General features: G+C 43.4%; 1 protein-coding gene across 1 annotated transcript; it reads right to left on the bottom strand.

The window, feature by feature from the left end:
- Window positions 1–6,315: 6,315 nt before the first annotated feature.
- trim36 (tripartite motif containing 36) lies at window positions 6,316–19,880 on the bottom strand (the record flags this gene model as incomplete). The annotated part of the gene is made up of 11 exons (XM_080852400.1): window positions 6,316–6,691; window positions 6,878–7,175; window positions 8,856–9,149; window positions 11,389–11,510; window positions 12,001–12,254; window positions 12,597–12,692; window positions 13,291–13,437; window positions 13,683–14,029; window positions 16,565–16,594; window positions 17,609–17,852; window positions 19,818–19,880. 11 exons carry the CDS (start codon window positions 19,878–19,880, stop codon window positions 6,316–6,318), a joined length of 2,271 nt encoding a protein of 756 aa, XP_080708526.1.
- Window positions 19,881–20,133: the final 253 nt, after the last annotated feature.

The raw sequence follows: 20,133 nt of genomic DNA, 5'->3' as shown, positions 1-20,133 counted from the left end.
CATGTTCAGCAAGTGTAAGGGATGCCAGCCCATGCTACAGTGTTAAAGACTGCAAAACCTAAATTCCAAACCGAACTTCAATGATTCATCTCAGACCCAAAGACAACATGTGTTCATCTATTTACTTGAGCTGGAAAGACAAGTCTGGGTGTTTCACTCAAGAATAACAAACCTAGCCCCAGCCTGCTTCTACAAGTCCATGGAATGTTCTGTGATTTGATCACTCCTTTAGGTAGGGCTACTATCCCTTCACAATTGCCAGAGAGCTTTATAATAAGCCGAAAATGTAGAGGGGGCAACGCCTCACTAAATCAAAGGCAGGTCGGCATTATGACCAGTGATCACTGCCTGTAATCACTTAACAGACTCTCATGAGAAAGAACGCTTGATGGAAATGTACCATGAGAAGAGTTTTTTTAACTGCTGTCATACTGCTATCCCTAAAATAAACGTTGCGACGTTTTAAATTACTGAGTACATGTTTGTATACAATCAATTCACGTGCATCTCAACAGTGCTACAACTGACAGGGCATTTAAATGTATCGCTTCGCATAGTTTAGTTTTTCCTTTAGCAAGACTAAGACCACACCAAGTGAATGTAAATATTCGGTGGTTAGCATTAAATGACAGATAATTGAATACTGACTGGCAAGGTGGAACGTTTAGTGCTGTCAACAGCCCCTGTCAAGTCGTTGCCTAGCCCAAACAAGCTAGCTAAAGCTAATGGTGCTGAAGTAGCGCTGTCAAATGGAATAGTATCAAGGCAATAATTGATTAGCTCGCCACAGTCTTATAATAATATAAGCATTGCTGACTACCGTGTGAAATTGTAATTCATGCATTTCTTTTACATGCTAAACCTAAAGGTCCGCCTAAGGGCAGTAAAACAGTAAAATCATAGCCACCACCAAGATTGATCTTAACAGCTTCGGTTAATATACCGTAGCCCTTTGGTGTCAAGACGGGGATGTCAGCTGAGAGGTTAGCTGCAATAGCCGGCTAGCAAGCTCGGGTAACCTAGCTAGCTACATGATAGAACCGCTATCTGACTGAGAAAACATCAGTGTTACCTTCAGCAGAATTCCAGTTCTTTATCAGGAGCAAAGATAGCAAGTGCAAAGATATTCAGTCGTGTCTATGTACTAACACTGAACGCGCAGGAACCCGCAGAGGTAGTAGACATATTTCATGTGAGACTCTTCTGTATTCCAAGAATCCCAATTCAAGCCATTGCTCAGTCGTACAGCACACCTCAAATGACGTGGAATCTCCTTCCTCTCTCCTCTTCCGCGTTACACGCTCACAGCACCAGCCCTCTCTGTCGTCATGAGGTCTTCAGGTAGCAGGTGAAAGTGGAGAGTAAAAATATTTATTGTAGGCTACCTTATTGAATTGTAGGCATAATTTAAGATTTAAGTGAATTTAATTATCTTACCATCAATCAAGATACATCTTGAAGTGTAGGATACAGGGCCTACGCTACTTTTAATTATTTGTAGAACAACACATGAAACAACAGCTCAAGAGAATCCGCCTTAGTTGACCGCCTACGTCACTAAATAGAATGTATGTTACCATTAATGATAACGTTATCGAAATGCATGTGTGTAGCCAATGAAAGGAGATACAATCTCAGATAAATCAAGGCATGACAAAGAAAAGGGTCATATTGACATTCAGTTTGTGTTTCTACAGTAGTTTTCACAAATAGGTGTGCTGATGTTGGACTTGGTCCAAAAGGTTAAAATGCCCTTATGCCGAAATACAATGTCAGCATTATGCAAGAGATACACGTGGGTGTGTTTTTGGCACAATTCCAGCAATAGTATTCCCAGAAGTAATCTCACAGCGAAATAATATTTATTCATGCTGAAACTATGCTTATGTTTTGTGATGTTCTGTGTTTGTCCTTTAAGCTTTTAACAACTCTAGTCAATTTATTTTATCAGAGGCTGAATTATTCTTCATTGTATTTTATATGCTATGCGTTACAGTCATCTAAGAGATTACACTTAAACCCTGAATATCTTGTTTTTGTCCGCTCCGTCATTAGAATCGCTGACCTCAAGAGAACAGGATTGGCAGAAGCAACATCGTTAACCTGCTTACACATAGAGCATTCAGCTCTTTGCAGATCAGTTGTCACTAAGTAATGGAGACCTCAAGACTGAACCCTCCAATCCTTACCTGATACCAACCTCTACCCCCACTGGGCAATGTTGTTTTGGGGCAATGTTGTTTTGCATCTCAGCATACTCCCTGTGCTCTAAATTTGTACTTTACCTGAGAAATGGCAGAATGCAAATTAAGGGCTAACCAAACAGGTAGCACTAAGCAAAGTGTGAGGTTCAAGGAACTGGGTCTTACATGAACACATTTTGGTTCTTGAAGTACTTTTCTCACCTAAGTTCAGGTCACCTGAGGTTTTTCAGAACTTTGGTGTACCAAAATATAACTGTTCAGAGCTGTTTATCTTGTTCAGTGCTACAGATGAAGAAAAACAAAGAAAATAGAGAAATCATCAGGGAGAGCAAATTAGATCACAAGTATCTTGCATCTGTTACTCAAACTGACATATTGACGCTCTAGGCATCACATTAAAAGAAGAAATGCAATTATATCAAAACGCTAGGGCACAGACATTTTTTAATGCAAAAAAATGATTGAAGGTGTTCATAATTTGTTGATTAGCCAAGACACAGTTTACAAGCCTGAAAGTTAGGCTATATCTGTATGTGTGTCACTTGAGAAACACTACATGTTCTCGCATAAGTATAGGCAGTCATCTAGTGGAAGGATCTGGAACTGCAGGGGGTTTAACACGATGCAACTTGTTTTCCTTTCGGTAGAAATTTATGCTGTATATGATTTGAACTATGACTGTATTAACAATTATTTTCGCTGTAGTGATTTGAGACCAAATGTGGTAATATTAAAACGACTAACTCGTGATGATATTGAAAGGACATTCGGCAGAAGCATAATTTATTTTACAATCAAATCAAGCTAATGTTTAATAACACATCGTAGTTTATCACACTCAAGCAAATATAAATAAGACACCTTTAGGGAAACACATGATGAATAAATTATTGTGCTCAAACATATTTACCTCGAGATAGTGATAATTCAAAAGCAATCTACGCTTAAACTTACTAGGTCACTTGAAAAAAAGATAAGACACTATATAGTTATGCGGGAGAAATATTCTCCACAGTAATCATTCATATTCCATGATGTGACTTCTGTGCCCTTTCTTTAAGGGTAGAGTCCTCATTTACTTGTTTAAGAGCTCAGTTTAAACGATTACCTGTCAAAGTTGGTCGCCGCTTTCCAAGTTACAATATCTGAAAATAAAACATGTGCAGGCAGGAGAATCTAGAACACCAGAATGTTCTCGACATCCAACAAAAGGTCTGGACTTGACTGACCTACTTGAGAAGGAGAACTGCTGAAACTCCAACACCTGACTGAATGTAAGAACACTTGCTGGAAAGAATCTGATTACATATGAAGCCATTTAATCTAACCTCAGATCATGTATACATACATATTGTGCTAAGTATGAGACAAAAGCACCAATTAAAGTATTTACAGTATTTTCAGTATATTGTAGCAGATATCCATAATACGATGTGTTGCATTTGCCATTAATTTGGGGCTCTAGACTGGCAAGACTATGGGAGCATAAAACAGACCTTGAGTTTGATGGTGTGGATGTAATTTAGCATGGCAGCCTGACCGTTAACAATATGTGTGCAGAATTAAGGTACTCCAACAAATATGGGCCACAATACTTATGCAGATGGCCTTTGGCATTTATAATTCAGGGCACAAATTCTTTATGCATTTGATTCATCACTCTTCCATCAGGCTTTGTGCTGCTACAGAGAAAAAAATGGATGGCAAATTAAATGTTCTATTACATTCATGAATTCTGGGAGAAAGCAGGTGCAAAATGTCGTCTGGCATAATAATAGACTGTTACGTGGTCTAATTATGAAATCAGCCATCGATGCCCATCTTTTCCTTCCAGCAGGTCATCTGCAGTCCAGTCATTTAAATTTTGCACAAAAGCAGAGGCGGCACTGCTAGAGATGAGTGCTGTGAACAATAATGCAAACACGTATGCTCAAAATTAGAAACACGGCAATTTATTTTTATATAAAACCCCAAACAGCAAAAATTTAAAATCCATACAGTAGGTTGACACAAGTGAAGAACAGTTTCTCGTTTTCGTTAAAGCATTACACTCACAGAGAGCAGTACCACCTCCTATGCTCTAATATTGCACACACACACCAAAACTCCACACAAACCTGTACTGAGGCAAGTGGCAAACATGCTATAAAGTGCTAGCTTGATTAATTAGATAGGGCACCCTCAGAATATGAAGTTTTTAAAATGTTCACAGAAAACTAAAAACATACCCTCATATATTAGCAACACCAGCTCAATACAGCTCATGACACTACCACCCAACTACAGCTGCTACCACCGTTTCCAAGAACATGATCCATTAAACGCATTAACACACACACACACCCATTAAAACTCATTAAAACATTTGGTACCTTGTAACCTCTGTCCCCGAACGATCATACATTCAATTACAAAGCAACACTGAAAATAAGAATGACTAAACGAACACACATGCACGAACCATGTGCATAGATTTACTTTTTCATTCCACACAAAAGCCGAAGTTGAGTGTGTACAAAATGGAATGACTGAGCAGATCATAAAGTTACGCATTGCCATGTTATACCAACACCCAAATAAATTAAAGACTATACACTGAATATTGAGTACATAGTGTGTCAAATCAACATCCACTGAAAATTAAATGAATTCATAAATTATGCGACACTTAATTACACTAAAATGATCTCTAGATTCAGACATGTTTTGTATGATAACATGTTTTTCTTGTTACATCAATTAAAATAAAATTCCTCTAGATTGATTTATCAGTTGAGAAATATAATAGGTTCTGAAAAAAACAAAAAAACAATAACGATTAATATCTGCCTACTGCCAGAGTCAACGAGTGACTGGTGCTTCGAGAGCATATTAACTATCTGTTCACCAAACAAGCTTGAGTATGTGAGAACGAGTAAATATACATTAACAGACTTAGTAAGCTCAATGGCTAAGTGTTACATTTCTCTACAGTGATGATAAAAATGAATCGGCGTGTTAGAACGTTTTTCCAGTGCTCACAGGAGGTAGGTAGCATGAGGCCCTTTTGGCCAAAACCTGAGAAAACACTGAAATGAATATCCTATTTCCGATCACTGAAGAAGAAAGAAAGAAAAAAAAGACCCTTTCAGCCAGCGACCTGGTTCACCTGCTTACAGTATCCACAAGTGTGTGATTAGATCACAAAAGGCCATATCCACGATCAGAGCCTCCAGGGCAATACCGATCATGATGCTGCATGATGGGTCCAGCATTTTTTTTCTGCACATGGTTTACAGATGTTTTTTTTTTTTGCTCAGTTAAGACACAGCAGTGATGTTAAAGCCATCCGTGCCCAAGTTATACATTCACAATAAAACAGGTTTATGCTGTAGGTGCAATAGATACATAATGTGTTGAAAATATGTTGAAATGTGTGGCTGTGCTTAATCCAACACCCAAACAAAAACAAAACGCATGCAGTGAAATGTGTATAAAAGTAAGTTTTTTTCCCCATTTTTAACAATCGGTACTTGAAGACTTTTGAACATGATTTTGTGTGTCTGTACCAAAACAAAATGGGGACACCAGCAGGCCCATAAAGACCTTGCTCAGTGAGTAGTGCTACGTGCTCATAACATTAGTGCATGATGTGTTGTGGTTACTGAATTCAAGTTTACCTGAAATGATTCATGTTCTGTATATAAGAGGTGAGTTCTGAAGCAAACAGAAAATGAAAGCAGTGACATTCGTATTACTTAGAAGACGTGCATCTGTGCTGCTTTTGTGGTGAGATTCCCCATGTGGAAGTACTGTGCAGTAATGCTAAGGTGGCTAGAATCAGAGAGAGCACCTTCTACGTATCCCATATCCCCCAAAGAAAAGGCACATAGGCATTAGAAGCAAGGTTTCCCAGGATCAACTTGACTGTTGTAGTGTGACAGAAGTGATTAAAAAATAAACATAATTAACGTCCAAAATTACCTGAATGGAAAAAACTAAACCACACCACCAAAAAATAAAAACATCTCAGATAAACTAGAACAAGAGTTATCATGGGCGTCAGGAGAGCTCTGATATCCAAGGCAAGCGGTCGGGCTGGTTGCCCTAACCGCTCGACCCTCTCTCCCGCTCACATGTAGGTAAGGCGCTTGGTGGCGATGAACTCCTCCAGGTGGACAGCGCCACTCCCCATTAGGCCGAAGGCCGGGTACATGGTTCCGGAACAGTCCACCTGCCGTTCGTACAGCAGCCGCATGCTGTCAGCGTCGAAGAAGGAGACACGGCCAGCCTCATAGTCCAGGCACACGCCGATGCGCGCGGGCATGGGAAGCACACGGCTGGCCTGGTGCTCGCCGCTGCCACCGGAGGTGGAGGTGGCCGTGGCGTTGAGCGAAGCCTTGGGGATGAAGACCTTGCCCATGCCCACGGTGATCAGCGTGAAAGGCTGCGAGAGGTCATAGCAGGCGTCCTCACTGCCGCTGTCATGCCCGCTGTCATGGTCGTACCTAAGACAGAGGATGGATGAAGAAGAGAGTTAAGCACTTTTGGAAGTATTGGAGGACCGCAACCAGATCTACTGGGTGAATCTTCAGAGGTGGGGGGTCGAGCACCCATTTCAATAGGGTTGCAAGAGTATACAGTTGCCCATTGTGCCAGCGCCTGCTGATCACAAGCCCTTCAGTTGTGTTTACCTGGGACTGCTGGTGTCACGGGGGTTATGGAACCACTCCACCAGCTTGGAGTCAGATGCCACCCCCACCTTCACCATGTAGGAGTGTGGCTCCACGCGGAAGGCCCAGAAGTGCTTGCCCTGAGCGATGCCCGGGTCACCGATGATGTAGTCCAGGCAGATGTAGCTGCCGGTCTGTACGCGCTCGGCCTGGAGCAGGTAGGCCATGCCGGCCACACTCTCCACCGAGTCACGCCGCTTACTCAGCACAAGCCGCTCCGGGCTGAAGCCACACTTGTCATTAAACAAGACGCCGAACACTGAGAGAGGAGAGAACCAGAGACAGAGAGAGAGGTTAAAAAGAAATATTTAGATCAACAAATTAGTGAAAGAGCAGTTCAATTTAGTTTACAGCAACTGGTAAACCTTTTACTGAAAGTTCAAACAAAACATTTTGAGGGATCTTCAGTATAACATGCAATGACTGTTTTCATCACTGGAGGGTGCTATAGCACAGATGGGAAGTAGTGTAACAGGGACACTGGATTACCTTCAGGCTATGCAAATATACTACTGATGCACATTTTTCCATGTTGTGTCCTGGGGGAAGGATAATGCAAAACTAGGGTAACATGAAACGAACATGCAAAATCCTAGGCCAAAAATAGCAAGAAACCGAGCGCAGAGATATGTCTGATTCAGTTTATATTACCCTCTGATGTACTGCCGACTCATACACATGAATCACACTGCGCGCTCTGTATTTTACCTCAAAAGGCATGCTGGTGAATCTGAGGGGTTAAAAATAGGTCCTAGCAAAATATCAAAATATTTGAATTTTTTATAAGCTGTGAAGGTAGCGATATGTTGAGGGAGCCCTGTTTTGGCTCTGCATTGGAAACTTCCCCCAGATTAATCGAGGACAAAGACCTGCGACAGCAGCCTGAATGCTGGCCGTTTTTGGCAGGCAGACGTTCCACGAGCAGAAAATAAATGTTGCCACGGCACCGAAATGACCCAGAATTCCAGCTCATTAATAACGCAGCACGCACTGTCTCCTACGCGTTTCAAAGCACACTGGAATGCAGACCTGAATCGCCGTTCATTTACAGTGGGCCTGACTCCAATGTTGCCTTAGTTAGGACTAATGAGGCATAAAAAGCAATAAACAGTCGCAAAACAAACGTACAAGAAAACATGCTTGATGAATGAGGACTGCTTGTGTAGGCTACTTGTTACGGTTGAAGTTGGCAGCCAAACATCGAGCCGCCAGACACTGTGAAAACCATTTGTGATCTGGAGTGTTTCATAGAAAAAGGCAGAATGACAGGTGCAGTGCTTCAGTCCAGGCGAGACACAATCTGTTTGTCTGCACAAACAGAAAATCAAAGGACGTCTGTTTGTCATCACACAAAGGAGACGAGTCAAAATGATGAATGCACTGGGTGTGGCGGAAAACGGCTGATAACCTGGGCTGATCAGATGCACTTTTAGCCGTTTGCCTCCCCAATACCCCCTCCTCCTACTGGACCTTTGCTCTAAACGCAGACAGACTAAGCAGGGGATCAAAATAGCTAATCTACTCAATCCACAAGGCAACAATGGCACTGTGTGCTGTACTAAAGAAGCAGCCTGGGCACGAGCCAAACTAAACAAATAAATTCCCAACATCTTGGCCTCCCATGACTTCTTATTGCATAAGCAGCTCTTTCTAACCTGCTGATTCAGCCTGCTAATCAAGTGTAAAAGTCACTTTTGGTCAGAAAGGACTCAAAATCAATAAGTGAGGGGCTAAAGACAAACATCGCTACCCATCAGGTCAGGACCCAGAGGTCAGATCTTTCACAGTCATGGTGGTGACGCCATTTCTAATCAAGACGTTTGCCGCTGCATTAAGTGACCCGAGTTACCCATTCCAGTCCTGTTATCGACCTCTCCTTGTGAGAACCCCTGGCACACAGACTGAATGTTAAAACTCCACCCGTTCAGCCAGCACTTACCGGGAGCCGGAGGTGTGTGGAAGTTCACTTCGGGACAGTAAGGGCTGCACAGTGTGTTGCGGTAAGTCTTGACCCGAAAGGAGTAGTTGCTGTCACTGTCAAGGTTTGAGACCACAGTGCTGGAGCCGTAGATGGGGTCGGAGGCCTGCCAGGAGTTCTCTTCCCCGGGGGCCACCTTGCGGTACTCCAGCACGTGGTGGTCAGTGGGGAGGGTGTCCTCGGACAGGCGCCAGTGGATCTGGCCCTCGTTGTACACGCAGCTGCGGGTCAGGTCAATCATGGGTGGGTCTGGAACTGAAAAATGAAAGAAAGACAAAGGAGGAAAAAAAGGAACAAAAGGGATCTGGTGTAAGTCCTTCAAAATCAAAAAGGGTGCAAATGAGAGAACTCTCAAATGTATTACACAAGTTGGGGAGGGTTAATGGTTTGGTGTCTTTCCAGAGTATCCACCTTAGCGTCATGATTGATGATTACTGAAGTAAATTAAGCCGTTTTAGAATTGCCACTTAGTTAATTTAATGTTCTGTTTATTGAGTTAGAAAATGGAAAGGACCTTTTTACTCTCTACCATCCCTCCTGGCATTTTTCTTTTTAACACGGAAAAGCTGAAAATAATTTACATAAGTCACCCAACAGGGGATATGCCTACACGGACGATTAATGAGCGCAGAGAAACATGCCTTTGTTCCTTGAAGACACAGTACTCGCTGCTGTCACAGGCATGAGAATGTATCTAGGCTGTAGAGGTGGGGGGGGGGGGGGGGGGGGTATCATGCTCTGCCTGTCACAAACGATTCACTGACTGTCAGAGGAAAAAGGCGAGTGCCCAGTAACTGGGCATGATGCCCGTAACTCTTGCCTCTGAAAAGCAAGGCACCGATCACACCAGGAGAGGCAAGAAGCTAAATGGAAGCAAGTAAGTGGCCATGCGGCTTGGCTGCACCCACAGTATGGGGTGGAGGGGATTGTGTGTGTGTGTGTGTGTAGAATGGCGTTGGGAGTTTAAGAAAAACAATTATATTGACCGGAAAAAGTGTAACGAAAACATCCAAAGGTCGATTCAGGAGTTCTGAAAAGCACCATTTAAAACCCACTCTAATCACAATGGTGAGAGGGAAAGCCATCCACATTAAAAGCATTGGGCAGCTTTGCATCGTCTGCCATTTCCCCCTCTCCTCTGGTCAATTAAATTATAGCAAGACATCTCCTCCTAAAGCAGAGTGCATCATCTCCGTCCAGCACACAGCACTAAAAGCATCTGCATTGATCCATCAGCTCGATGCCATGGCATCTGTAATCTTCATTAGGTTTGACAGTTGGGGCAATTTATATAAGGGGGGGGGGGGGGGGGGGGGGGGGGTTTGTGGCAAGAAAATGAGTTAATAGATTTTAGCATGGAATTATTATCAAAGTTTTGAGCAGGCCCAAGCAGAGTCAACCACATAAATGTGTCCATCTTGCATAATGGAAGCTAAACTATTAGACCTTTTCTTGCTTGTTGCTTTGCTTGCTTTGGCTCTTGAGATATCACAAAATTGCCATAAAATGCCTTGGGGGACTAAGGCTTGGAGTATGATGCATTTTTCTACTGACTAATTGTGGTTCCTAATAATCCCTGAGGAAAAAAAACTAACAAAATGTTCTTTGTTTCACTGTGTGAGTTAACTTAATGCACCAGCCTTTGCAAATAACTTTTCAAAATAAATCCTTCAAGTAGTGACAGACCTGACAGCAGTAATGACATTTAAAACACTGGGAAAGTAGACAATATGCCCACTGGCAAAGTGCTTCAAGAATCATTTTTGTTTTACCTTTACCTACTAGAAATGCCCTTTCACAACATTTCATTTTCTATAAGGACAAATCTGCCTAAACACCACTCCCTCCCTCCCCTGCTTTCTCTCTCTCTGACGTGTCTTGTTCTCGGAAGTCAACAACAGCTTACAGATCAGCGTGTATAGGGTCTAGGCCACGTGCAGTGCTCTTAATCTGGTCAGTTTAAACTGGCTGTGGGGAAGAAAGCAGCCCATCTGATTGGACCACTGCTGCATTCCCATGGTAATGGAGCCCACTTGAACAGGCCTGACCCTCACTAGTGAGGACAGCTCAGCTATGATGTCGCTAATGATAGATCGGCTTTACCTCTCTGTCCAATGGAAACCCAACGGAAAGTAGCGACCTGCTGGCAGAAACGGTCTACCAGGAGCTTGGAGCCATTAACTGATCTAACATTTCCAAAACAAACGGAACTCCAAAAGTTTTCAAAACAAACAAACATCTAATAAAACATAAACCGTTTCAGCCACAGGTTAATCTTTTTTCTCAAATGCCCCCAGGTAACGGAATGTGCCTATTGCGCAACACAGAGGTTCTCCGTGCCAAAATCCCAGAGTATATTCAGCACATAAACTGCTTACTCACTTAAAGGGCTTCTGGTTGGAGCCAAGTGAGCTGCTTATGGGGAATAAGTGAAAGTGTCAATCAGGGGCTATAGGGGTGAGGAATGGAAAAGGGCCACATGGTTGGACCATACCTCCGCCAAACGTTAGTTCCTTCAGCATGAGCTCCTCTTTGGAGGTGTCCACTAGGAACTCATCAAAGCAGGGGTTGGCTGAGGCCTGGAACGTCCTCAAGGATTCAGTGGCCTTTTGTATTCTGTGAAGAAAGGGCGAACACGGTTTGCATTGGTGGCCAAGCATAAATGAATGAATGAATGAATGAATGAATGAATGATAATTAAATCCATATGGATTTATATGGAATTGATTTATATGAAATATTCAAGGAACTGATTTATATGCATACATGCAAAAAATAGGTCATAAATGAAAACAGACTGTCAACATTAGGAAATGCAGGGGAAAGTTATTTATGTGAAGCTGTCAACACTTGCTGGCTATATGGACAAAGCAGCTTTCTGACTAATGGAGATCAATTAGCCACCAGGCTTTGTGCATGGAAAACAACATTGACGGATTTTGCCATTCAAATCTGCCTGTGTGACACACCACCCATAAGGCTTAAGTGCATTTGTCCTGACACTGGCCAAACTCAGGCTTGAGACACTGGCCTAGTGTAAGCCTCTAGGGCACACACATAAAATCTCAAAGGGAGGCGGAGGACGATGTCCAGGAACGGGGCAAACCTGATGTGAAGCTGCTTGGCCGTCTGCACAAAGCAGGACTGGTCGGTTTCCTTGAGGACCTCCTGCGCATATCCAACAAGGCCGCTGTTCTCCAGCATGCCCTGGTACTCCTCGACCTGCCCACGGAGATTGCCCAGGCGCATATTCCTCGACTCCTCTATGGACCGCAGCATGTCAGTCTTCCGCTCCTGGAGAGCCTCGAAGAGACGCTCAAAGTGCTCATTGGCGCGTCTTTCGGCTAGCTGGCCGCTTTCCTACATAACATGTATGGCAAAGATTGTGACAGAGGCGTGGAGAATTGGGTTACATCCAGTAATATCACACCACAACAATGTATTGGATTAAATATCAATATCAGTGACAGGAAGCAGAAGCTGGGATTGGGTTGCTCCCTTCCCATAAGCATCAATGGAAAGGTGAATATTTCAGAGTCTTACATAAATCAGAATATTCTATGGCATATTTAAAAGCATACAGACCAATATTCAACCCATTCAGGCAAAGATATCACATGTTGTGTAAAGAAATCACGTGTTGTTCAAAGACGAACACATGAACCACTTCCAACCAGTGAGGGAGACATGAAGCTGCTTTACCTCCGTTTGATGAATCAACACCTCCAGATCAGAAATCTGATGCCGCACTTGGTCCTCTTTGCTGATTAAGTAATGGATACTCTTCGATAACTTCTCCTGTTGGCATAAAGGCAGAGTCCATCTGAGCACATGTGTTCATGATGGAAAATGTAAACCCCTTTCCAAAACGAGTTCCTGTTTTTTTCATTCATTATGCCTTTGGTGGGCCAAGAGGGATATAGGGTTGTTGGCAGATAATATTATTATTGGTACAAATGATTCCATTAAATATTAATAGATGCTGGGGACGTGTATGGTGCGATCGGGTTGCCAGAGCAGGACACAGCATCCTGGGCCTCCTGGGCCTCGTGTTGTTGTCATCAGGTGACTGATGTCTGTATCAAAAGCTAGGAGAGGTGAGCCTGCTATTGACAAACACACTCGCAGCACTTCACCATGAACCCTTTGAAACGCCACCCGATACTATGGGCACATAGCAGCCCACCAAAGGCACTGCCCCTGAACTCAATATTTCATTAAGCATTGAAAAATGGAAACCAAAGACCTACAAAAGCACACCGATTAATTGCAGATGGGATTCTGAAAAGGCAGAGTCATCCTCAACAATAGCCATCGATCTCACACATCTAGAGATTTATCAAGAAACTCCAGGACTGTTGTAGCTAACAGCTAGCCAGTGGGTATCATCTTTTACCTTCAGGATCTTGTAGGCACTGCTCATGGATGTGACCCTATGGTTAGCATGGGAACCACCCAGCTTGCAGAGGTGACACACTGGACGCCGGCACACCTCGCAGTACATGTTGACCTTTTCCATCTCGTGTTCAGGGCACATCAGAACCTAGGAAAAATATCAACTGCATGTTAACTCCGCCAACACAGCCAGCTTACCTTCAACAGTCCTTGTATATCAACATCACTGTCATCAAACAGTCACTGGCATACCACGCAGGCCTTTATTGAAGCAAAAAATAAATACCACAGGTATCCTGTTTATCCCAGGACATAAAACCGCCTCCAAGTGCCTCCAATTCCAAATACATTCAAAGAAAGTTCAGTTCTTCTCATCTTGGAGCAGCACCCTACCTTTGGTCTGAAGTTGGTGGTGGGCCCCACGTACTCGTGCTGGGCTCTGGGCGTGCCCCAGGGGTGGTGCAGCTTGAAGCACTCATTGCAGTAGCTGGCCTTGCAGTCCATGCAGCTCTTGGTGGCCTCCTGCACCACGGGTGGCTTGCACACGTTGCACAGGATGGCCACGGCGGACCGCGCCGCCTGCCTGTAGCGTTCCACGATGTTCTCCAGCGTGAAGTTGCGGAAGAGCATGCTAATGCCCCGCTCCCCAAGGTCGATGTCGTGCTGGCAGCCCGGGCACGGGAAGGTGGTGATGCGAGGAGTGACGGAGGCCCGCCTCCATCCAGGCGAGGAGATGGACCCTATTCGATAGGACGGTGTCGGGGGTGGGAAAGATAATTAGCAAAGAGGTAGAAGTGTTTGTGATAACACACACAAACACACACCTGAGAAGAAGTGACCTACAGAGGACAAAGAGATGAGACTAGTCAATTTCAGGCAGCTCACATTACAGCTGGAGTCACTCAGAAAAGGATTGCACAGAGAGATAGAGTATGTTTACAGTGCTGACAATGACCTGGACATGAGAAAATAAAGGAGCAAAAATATTCTTTTACAAAAAAGGAGCTGTAAAAATGCTTAAAAGTGCTGTGCCAGATTTAACATTACATGTGAAACTCCTAGCGTGTTGTGGAAGTTACACAAAACACTAGCCTTAACCTATGGCTGGAATCTAAAATTAGCTAGAGACTTAGATGAGATTGTTGAGAAGTGAGAGAGCTAATCTTCACAGGGAAGAAAAGAGATCAGCACACTTTAGATGTCCTTTGTATTGTTTCCTGCAGCTTGAAGGATTCACCATTTGTCCAGTTCAATGTACAATATGTAACACTCACTTACTTTCAATGTACACCATTGTATATATGTATATATATAGATTAACCACCACAGATGGAACTAGAATATCTAGTGGAGTCACTCACAAGGCAGAGCATTTCTACCGAGGAGAAAGAAAGCATTCTTGACACCAAATTGCATGACAGATGCAAGCAGTCGCAACACAGAGCAAAAGAAGGCCAACTTAATAAGCAAGCACACAAAGGACACAGATATGGAGGAACAACCAGAGAAAGATGGCGTCACACTGTACTACATCACGTCAAACCACAGTGGTCAGTGGATGCAAGGTTGGGGCAGGCACTGGTGGGTGAACATGCAGTGAAGGGTGGCAGTGACGTGGCGGGGACCGGACGGGTATGGATGGAATCGGAAGGGTGTGCAGCAGGACGTGTGGACATGAACAGGGATGTTGGGGTCTGGGCTAACGTCTGATGGAAGTGGGTGAGCGGACAAACGACCTAACCATCAGGGGTGACGGGCTGTGGGACTGAAAGAGCCATGGACTCGTTAGACCACGCGGCGGGAACAGGACGGGTCTCGCTGCTCTGAAGGGAAGGGAGAAGAAGGCGGGTTGCTGAGCTGGCAGGCAGGTTGACCGGCAGGAGAAGGAGGCTGTGGGCGCGCACACACACGCACACGCCAGGACCTGCTGCTACCGCAGTGAGACTGGTGGCTGAATGTCGGCAAAGGGGGAAGGGGGGAGGGGGGGTACGCTCAGGCGCTCAGAAACTGACGAGTCATCACAAGGGCTCTCGGATGGGGGGGCATAGGCTGAGGAGGGCGCGTCTTTCCTACGGAACCACATCATCAACAACACCTTTTGAGTCATGATAATGCAACAGGGTGTGCTCTCAGTGTTAATGGCAAGGCTATTAGCATTAGCAATTTCAAATGACGAGAGAAACATCAATCATTTGCCTATAAAACTCTCTTTTCCACACATGGTGTGTAGCCTCAGTTTGTGGGGCTTCCAGCAGTTAATTTGGTTTATCACAGTGTTTGCCTGTTACATTTGGAGAGGGCACAAAAATGGCCAGCGCCTTGTGTTAAATGTCCAAATATGGCCAAATTAAAGCTGGATCTATTTATTAATCGGGAGAAGTGACGGGCACAACATCGAGGAGGGGGTCATACATGTGTTCTGTGGTAAGAGGGGTATTGAAACACCACTGCTTGTTTCTTCAAAATGTCTACTGAGCATATTACACTATATATAAATTGACATGCTTAGCCCTATTGCTTTACCTTAAACATGCACTAACTGATCCATACATATTCATCAGCCTCTGAATTTCGATTAGGAAGATTACCTCAGTAAAGTAAGATGACAATAGAAACGGACAGCCCAATAGACTACACCCAGAAATTTGTTTACCTCCTATTGTGTTGGATAAAGACCAAGCGTTGGTCGCTGGCTGCCTTTGAAAACCTTCAGGGTTTTTTTCGCCTCGAACTGTTTGTTCTTTACAATGAGCTCAATACACAAGGAGCCAAACTGAAGAAATCCCAGGGGGCATTCCAGTCTCTATTAACCGAGAGCGCCCTGAGATTCCAGTCCGGGAGCATTTCCTTGGCAACACGCACCATACTTCTCTCACTTGTCATTCCACTCGCCCACCCTCCCCTCACCACAAAAAAAGTGTCCCTGTAACTCAAGTCTTCAGGAACAAGAATCTTCTATTCCCTCAAGTAAAATTCACATGCTTTTACAGATAGGGTATCTGTTTACACAGTTCACAAGATTATTTACAATGTAAAGGCACATGTCTTCATTTACTCTCAACTAAACTACAAGTATTATTTCCAGGTAATTTGCTCAGTAGACATTTTTGATGGGTAGACCACAAAAGGACCAAGTCACATCAGATTACTGTATGTTCACCAGAGGATACCACCAGTGGTGCATTGATAGCACGGTATAAGAGGGTCTACGTTCACAGGGGTCTAAAAAACACTGTACTCACTACAGCTAGAAAAACATTGGAACCCACATCTACCTCTCCCTCCAAGGGACTTTCTCAGTGTGGCTGCAAGCAAGAGACACAGAGAAGTGAAGTAAGACTAACAAGACAGCAAATGTAAACAAATGTGATGCAAGACCTGATAACACACACAAATGGTGGCAGTGACAAACAAAAAAAAAACAAAAAAAAGAACATAAGGGAACTGTACTGACCAGCTCTTCTAACTTCCCTGCCCCCTAACAGAGAATAGGAAGATGTAAATACTTTGCTAACAAAAGCAGTGATGTGCTTTCCTGTGTGGCACAATATTGCATGCTTATCAAAGCCACTGACATTCATTTGTGAAATAAAAGTGACGTGTCAAGCTTAACTGGTTTATTGATAATGGAAAACAACTTGGATTGTTTAGCATAATCCTAATCATGATTCAAAAGATAACATCAACTAGATCCATACCTTCCCATGACTATGCCCTTCACACCAACTATGATCATGGTGGATTTTGGTATAAAACCTTGTTTATTTCACCCAATTACCAGCAATGGCTTTGACTTGCCAAAAACTGGCATTTCGCTCACAGAGAAGCCAAGTGTTTAAACAATAGATGTGATTTAGACACTGAACTTTGCTTGGCTTGGAAGGCACCCCCACCCCACCCCATCACCACCACCGCCATTACCATTGCAGCAAGTTATTTTACCATTTCATTTGGTGTAGCAGGATACAAAGCTGTTCTGCCATACTAAAAAAACAAGCTAGCTTTTCTTAATGCACAATACTGGCAATTATTTGCATTTCAGATCTCATTCTCAAGAACACATAAAATCATACATTAAATTCACTGTCAGATTTATCACAACACTTCAGAAAGGGACAATCGAAATGTTCAAGACATAAAAAAGTAATTGAACTGCACCTTAAATAAATGTACATTTGTGTATATAAATTAATTATTTGGCTACAGCATAATTAGGTCCACTGACTCAAAGTAACCTGAAATGCAATAAAATACCATGTCGCAACATAAGACAGACATCCATTCCATTTTTTAACATGGACATGTTAGTAAGCCATTACCTGATCGTACGAGCCGATCAAGCTTCTCCATGCTTGGAGACGGTACTCTGGACCGAGGACTCCCCGGGTTAGAGCATTCTGACCCCCCGTCGGTGCTGAAGGAGTCTTCTTGGCTGAGCAAAAACTCTTTGACGCACTTGTGACATACACTATGCTGGCATGGTAGAATGAGCGGGTGCGTGAAAAGTTCTTTGCATATTGGGCAAATAAGCTCCCTCTCAATGTTGATTGGAATGATTGGAACCTGAAAAACAGCATCGAAATGGTTAGGCTAATGTTACATGAAACTACTGAACTAACTTAGGTATGGTCTTCCAGTAACATACATAACTGGTTTTATGTTTAGTAACGCTAAATCTTGAAATGCAGAGAAGGGTCAATCATTCAATTGACACAGCAAACAGAAATACCGCTGGCCTTAGACAGAAATGTTATAGTCAGACGGCCGTTAGACTTATGGAGCTTGTTAAATTTGCTCATTAGTGGATGTCCGACTAAAAACCGCTCCTCGTGACTATGGAGAATCTAGGCTATACAAAGCAGAAGTAAACAAAATGCATGGCAAAGTTGTCAGTCTAGGACCAATGGTTTCAGTTTTGATCTAATTTCAATAAATTGAAATTGCTTGATCAACAGCGTAATGGATCAATTACACTGTCTATATGGAACATGACACCATCGACATGCATTCGTGCCTTCGCACAGGCGAAAACAATCAACAACGATGTGCCGTCCTGTAGGGACACATGTGAACCAAGTTAAATATCGATACAATTCACTACTATCCCTGTTTTTTCTAGATCTGTTCTACTCTTAAATACAGTGATACATCCCCTACAGTTTTGGATACAATTAAACCTGATCATTTCAGTGAATCACAGCTAGCTAGCGGGCAAGCTAAACATGAAGAAAGGCTAATCACAAAATTAAGCAGACAACGGGCTGTGAGAGACGGTTCGGTAAAAAAAAAAAAAATACCAGCAGCACATCCTGATCAATAAGTCTGGAATACTGCGGAAAGCTCAACTTACATCTTTTCCCATCATCGAGCTACGTCGAGACACTGCAGACATGATTAACGTATTGTAGTTCAGCGGCTTGCTAACTTTTTCTTGAGAAGAGTTGAGGGGCACCCGACGACAACGGGACAACGACTAGCTAATGAATTAACCAACGTGACCTGGCGTTATTGATGAGCCCGGCTACGTGAGTCAGCAGCACTTGAATGGCTGAGAAGCTCGCGGCTCTGCCTGCTGCTGCTAGACTGGGTGGAGACAGCAGAATTGCCATAGTAACAAATGTTGCGGGGGGCGGATATCAAGTTGCTGATGATCAAACGTGTGCTAACTAGGAGGGAAAAGATTTGTTTCATTGTTAATTAACACAAACCAGATCAAGATCAGAGCGCTGTCAGCTTCATGTTGTCGGGTAGGCTACTGACAAGCTATCAGACAATCATTTAGGTTGCCTTTCTTTGGCCCTAATAAAAAAGAAGGGGATAGCTGACAAAGGTAGAAGTCATTAGTTTTAGAATTGAAGTTTAATTTCCACAGCGACAGGGGTGTTCACGGCCTTGGCTACATGACACGCCAACAACTGCGACTCAACTGCGATATTTAACACTCAGAATTCAAGATACAGTGGTGAATCAAAGCACAAAGGATGAAGCAGAAAAAAACGTCATAGACTGTTCCTCGAAAAGATTAAAATTCGCCACCGACAAGGCAAGCATCATGATGGTACCCGCTGGTGACAGGACACACCTGCAATCAGTCCTGGACAGGTCCATGCAAGGCAGTTTCAATAATGCATATCAATAACATGTTTCTTTTAAATCTATATTAACACGATATAGGCCTACACACTTAACACTGTAAATGCAACCGGTGACAAATTCAGATGGGGGCGCGTCTGAAAGACTGGCCGTAAACAGCATGTGCGAGGCAGGCGTCGATCATATTTGAACTATCAGTGTCCAGCGATGCTACAATACGCAGACATTTGATCTATGAAACATTTCTGTAGGTGTAGTCTGAACAAAGATGTGTCACTTCATGAAACATTTCCTAACAAAATGGAATAATATAATAAATGCCTTTAATAGACTAAGACTCAGCATCGCTGTGACCAGCAGCGCATCCTCTAGTTTGGTCAGGCACGACTCCCGCGTAGCCTTATACATTAGCTGAGATTAGACAAGATTGCTTACCTCTCCTTTTGTTATTCGATCGACTATACATCCAAACTCCGTCATGTCCTCCGAATCCGACATTCTGACCAAAAGGCTGCGATCGAGACTCAGAAATTCTTTGACAAAAATATTCAAATGTAACAGGAAAAAAATATGGGATGCACCTGTGACTAGGCTATTTGCTATAGGCGAGATCAACCAAACAGCAATATAAATGTAATGTATATACAAGATCCCACATTTGTTTCCTGTGTAGGTCGTAGGTCTGTACAAATATGAAGAATATTGGCTGCCAGTAGCTTTAGGGATAAATTGTTAAGGAACCATCAGTTAT

Source organism: Sprattus sprattus, assembly GCF_963457725.1.
Source record: "Sprattus sprattus genome assembly, chromosome: 15".
In the NCBI taxonomy this organism is placed as follows: Eukaryota; Metazoa; Chordata; class Actinopteri; order Clupeiformes; family Clupeidae; genus Sprattus; species Sprattus sprattus.
This window is presented reverse-complemented; position numbering and strand designations above follow the sequence as displayed.